Source organism: Aulonocara stuartgranti (assembly GCF_965226115.1).
Source record: "Aulonocara stuartgranti genome assembly, chromosome: 5".
Taxonomy (NCBI): domain Eukaryota; kingdom Metazoa; phylum Chordata; class Actinopteri; order Cichliformes; family Cichlidae; genus Aulonocara; species Aulonocara stuartgranti.
The window spans coordinates 23,889,315-23,894,580 of NC_138943.1; the positions used below are offsets into that span (position 1 = coordinate 23,889,315).

At 42.5% G+C, this 5,266-nt stretch overlaps 1 protein-coding gene across 1 annotated transcript; it reads left to right on the plus strand.

Annotated features, from left to right (window-relative positions):
• Positions 1–1,793: 1,793 nt before the first annotated feature.
• LOC309707412 (acidic mammalian chitinase-like) lies at positions 1,794–4,545 on the plus strand (the record flags this gene model as incomplete). Its single annotated transcript, XM_082534718.1, is given in 14 exon segments — positions 1,794–1,815; positions 1,946–1,975; positions 2,064–2,265; positions 2,383–2,439; positions 2,525–2,602; positions 2,604–2,622; positions 2,626–2,688; positions 3,152–3,276; positions 3,359–3,482; positions 3,601–3,783; positions 3,865–3,984; positions 4,077–4,208; positions 4,212–4,215; positions 4,297–4,545. Coding segments are annotated over 14 exon segments (1,386 nt in total). The 3' UTR covers positions 4,524–4,545.
• Between the last annotated feature and the right edge of the window lie 721 nt (positions 4,546–5,266).

A 5,266-nucleotide genomic window follows, 5' to 3' on the forward strand; every position in this document is an offset into this window, starting at 1 on the left:
TTTACTGGAAAAATATCAAATACACAGTCCTTGCCATTAATGAAGCAACGGTGGTGCAGCCACATATATCAGTGGAAAATGTGTAGCTTTCACTGTTAGTTTAATGAATAGCGCAATGGTGAAACTGCAGTGGCTACCCGCTGTTTGGAGGTGATAATGTGCGTCTTTGAAAATATATTTCTCAGCATTGTGTGGAAACTGCAGTATGATGATGCACATCTCAGATACTGGCTCAGCGTTGATTGTGTTTCTATCCTAGCAATGGCTCTCAGGATGACAATGCCAGCCAATCCACCACTTCAGTCCAGGCTGAAATTTCAATACCCTTTAATGATGAGCTACTTCAGCCTGAGATAGCTCATTATTGGCTAACAAACGGAGACAAACTCAGACACATACAGTAGACTTAGTTCAAACTTAGTTCATATAAGGCAGAATCCATGCCATGCAAACTGCCTGTCTCATCACCCCACTTGTCACTTAGTATAGCTATGGCCCATATGTATAACTTGTAACACTTGTAAAGACTGTTCATATTGAATAATTTTTTTGGTTTCATGTGTGGATAACTTTATATTTAAGGCATTTTTTCCTTTAATCACTAAAAGTCAGTATCTGTTAATGAAGCTTTATAAGCATAAAACAATAGCTTAAGGATCCATCCATTGCAGTTGGTCTACTCTAGACTCTAGAGTAGACCAACTTCAATGGACAGGCTCTAGAGTCTAGAGCCTGTCCAGGGTGTACCCAGAGAGGCAGGGTACACCCTGGACAGATTGCCAGTCTAGTGCAGGGCTAAGACAAAAAGACAAACAGCTATTCACAATCATGATCACACCTACTGACCGTAGGTCAGTAGGTGGAATCACCATTTAACCGAACATGCATGTCTTTGGACTGCAGGAAAAAACCAGAGCACCTGGAATGAACACACTGTCGTGTTGGTGTGAAGTGTGGCTGGTTAGGGCCCAAAGCCAGTCTCCAAAAGCAGGCAGATTTCCAAGGTCGGAAAAAATCAACACTAGATAGAATGTATAAAACAACACCCCCCCCCCCCCCCACCCCCCCACCCCCCACGAAAAGGCTCCAGCTGGCTGGCATTGTATGAATCTGCCATTGTAATTACAAAACAACTGATCTACTTCCAAGTATAGAAGAGGGCAAAAAGTCTGTATGTCCCTTCTAAAGTACAGAACAACATTAATAACTGATCATGAACCGTGTGTGAGGATGATAAGGAGCGCAGCAGAGAGGACAACCACATAAACACCACTATCAAACTGTACTTGGAAAATGGTGCTTCAGTGAAATTTACAGGAGCTTCCCTCGAAAAACAGTTAGATATTGGAAGCAAGGCAAAATATATGGCGATACGTGTCAGTGCCTCTTTAACTGAACTGAAGGCTTTTTATTTCAAATCTGCCTTGAGGGCCTCAATTTTTTGCTCTTAATGATTTAAGCGAGACCGGTTGTGCCTCTGTTACTTTTTCCCTTTTAGGCGAAAAGTACATTTAAGAAATTGAGTGTGATGTACAGAACAACCCATTTTAGTAACTTCAAAGAGATCTGATTTAACCTACGAACGCATTATCGAAAGGCATGCTGAAGGTTATCAGCGTTTCCTGGAAATCTCATGAAACGCTCGTGTTGCGCAAACAAATATGTTTTTTGTTTTCCGCATTTGCTGATTAGCCAAATCAGCTATAGTTAACAAATATTACGCATACGTTGAAGAAGTGAGGGCTATATAAAGAGCGTTAGTGTCCTGATGTTTCTCTGATACAGTAGGCAACATGGACAGACTCATCTGCACCGGTAGGTTGAACTTCAAAAACTTTCTTACATTTAAACAGAATATCTCTATTCAGCTGGTTAATACAAATTGATGCTGAGTAGTTAACCTGCCTTCTCCTTCTTCACCCTTTTTGATCTCCTTTCTCTGCAGGACGGGCTCTCTTGCTACATGTGCAGTTAGGTAATTGTGTCTTTTATCCACTCAGTGTTAGGCTGATGTGTGTAGACACATTTCAGTTACAGTGTAAGAACTATTCCTTGTCTTGCAGGAACATCGTACATCTTATCCTGTTATTTTACTAGCCGGGCACAGTGCCATCTGGGGGCAGGCAACTATCTTCCTACCAACATTGACCCATGTCTTTGTGACCATCTCATCTACACCTTTGCGGGAATGGAGCACAACATGATCAAAGCCTACGATCGAAACGATGAGAAACTCTATGGAGAGTTTCAGGCCTTGAAAAACCAGTCAGTACACACAAATGCTTATAGGGATGATAAACTGAAAGGCATATGTGGGTATTTATATACAGAAGCACAGAGAAAATTTTGAGAGTTTAACATGGATGTTGTTACTGCTCACAGGAACAGCAACCTAAAGACTCTGCTGTCCATTGGTGGATGGAACCTTGGCACCCAAAAGTATGTTGTAATGACCTGAGGTTCACTACTGTCGCCAAGATAAAACTATATCTCGAGTTGAAATTGCGTATCTTCCTGTTACTAGGTTCACAACCATGGTTTCCACTGCTGCCCATCGTCAGACCTTCATCAAAAGTATTATCACCTTCCTGCATCACTACGATTGATGGTCTGGATATCGACTAGGAGTACCCTGGTTCTCGGGGCTCCCCACCTCAGGATAAGGAGCGTTTCACGGTCTTGCTACAGGTCAGTTGTGTTGGTATGCTGTCTGTCGTGCCAGTTATGGCGAGCTAGAAATTGTTATATCAAAAGTCAAAGAAGAAGAGATTATGATCTCCAAAATGCAGAGATGAAGGTGAGTCATCACATCAATGACCTCTTGCCAAAATGCTGCACTTGTCTTCCTGAAATTTCACCCTTAATCTAGACTACTGAGTGATTCCAGTTTTTATTATCAGGTCTTCTGATAACTTCCACATCCACACAGATATCCTTTATGTTTCAGCGTGGGTGACTGCAAACCCAGAGAGCCATTTAAATGTTAATGTGTGCAGTTGTTACTGTAGCGATGGGAGCAACACATGAACAAGCCACCCGACTGATCTATACTTTAACAGGCCTACGGTGTGACCTCAGGCTTTCTCAGTGTTTAAAAGAAAAACAATCATGTACCAGCTGTAACTGCTTTTTGTTCCTCGCCTGTCTGTAGGAGTTGATGAGAGCCTTTGAGGAGGAGGGAAAGAAGACAAACCGTCCTCGTCTGTTGCTGACTGCTGCTGTCTCTGCTCGAAAGGAGACGATTGACTCTGCATACCAGATTGCCCAGATTGGAGCGTGAGCACACATTACATACCTCCACATTTGTCATCCAGAACGCAGCCTTTACTAAACATTAGCACCTGTGTTTGTTTGTAAGTGTGCTGGACTACATCCATGTTATGACCTATGACTTCCATGGTTTGTGGGAACATAATGTTGGAGAGAACAGCCCTCTCTATAAGGGCCCTAGTGACCAGGGATCCGTGATCTACTACAACGTGGTAAGTGAAGGCGTCATTATTCCTCGGTCTTAAACATTTTTTTACTCCTGCTTTGCGTTAATAAAAATAACTATTGTGGAGGAGTTAGACAAACTGCTCTGTATTCTCTTGTTTTAAGGACTATGCTATGAATTACTGGAAGAACAATGGTGCCCCAGCTGAGAAGCTGCTAGTTGGTTTCCCCACTTTTGGCCCCACTTTCCACCTGGCCTCCTCTAACACAACTGTGGGAGCTCCTGCCAGGGGACCTGGACCTGCTGGACATTTCACTCGTCAGACTGGATTCTTGGCCTACTACGAGGTCTATTTCCTAATCTGTGTGAATGCATACATTAGGCAGGGGAGTTCATGCATGTTAGTTTAAATCTTTTCTTCCCGCCAGATCTGCACCTTCCTGAAGGAAGGAGCCACACAGGCTTGGGACAACGCCCAGAACGTGCCCTATGCCTATAACCAGGGAGTCTGGGTTGGATATGACAATATTAAGAGCTTCCAGGCAAAGGTGTGAAGTAATCTTTTTTAAAAATTTATTTACATTATTTAATTTTAATTTCTTAAGCTGATTAAACACTTGGTTTATTTTCTGTTTTGCAGACTGAGTGGTTGAAGCAGAACGGTTTTGGTGGAGCTGTGGTATGGACTTTGGCTTTGGACGACTTCACCGGCATGTTTTGCGGCCAGGGGCGAAACCCACTCATCAACACTCTAAAAAGTGGACTAGGAACTTAATCTTGTATGCGTGAACCACATATCATCTGGGAATAGACATGTAAAAGTTTTCCCTTTTGTTAATCTCTTTAATTTTTCTCCTCAGCCTGCAAAGCTCAGCCTAACCCCCCACCTGCAGTCGCACCAAGCCAGCAGCCCAGTGGAGGCACCACAGGATCTGGCTTCTGTGCTGGCAAGCAGAACGGACTCTTCCCCGACCCGACTGACAAGAAGAAATTCTACAAGTGCAACCAAGGACAAACCAACATCCAGTACTGCACTGCCGGCCAGGTGTTTGATGACAGCTGCAAATGCTGCACCCGCTCTCAGTGAAATGAATGAATCCATGAGCTGGGTAAACAATCCACTAACCCACCAACACAGAGAATGGCTGTGTAACACCTGCCATTGATTTAACCTAAATAAAGCATTTAAAGAATCTTTGAATCTCTGTTTTGTGAAGTTGTTTTCATGGGTCCACAAATCAATAAATCAATATCAAGTTATTCTTAAATAACAAAAAGCCTCAAACATCAGCAACTGATTTATTCATCTATTCACTCTTCTGCATCCAAAAGAGAAATACAAACAGAACACGATAAAAGCTGCATAAAATACATTGTAATAGAAAAACAAGTTTTATTTATTTATTTTTTAGTTATTTTTGCATTAGACTGGAAATATAGATAGCACAAAAACAGAGGAAAGCCTTTAAAACCGCTTGTGAAGATTAGTTTCTTAAATGTAAAGCCTTTCATGCGTCGCAGCTAAGATTTATATAGGCTGAGATAAGCATCACCCAGCTAGCAACAAAGTAGTTGATTAAAGTTTCCCAGTATATTCCTGCCTATCTCAGAAATACACACACACTTCAGGAAAGCAGGGTAATAACATCAGTCAGCAAAGAGCAGACAGACTGTACCCTTGTTACATATGGAAGGTCCAAGAATGACATTCATCCCTACAAATGCCAGGAGAGGCATCCAGCAGGCGAGGTGGTGAAGAAGATGATCACCTCTAATGACAAGAAAGCTTGAACTGAAGGGCACCCAGTTAGCTCACTGGTTAGAGCAGGC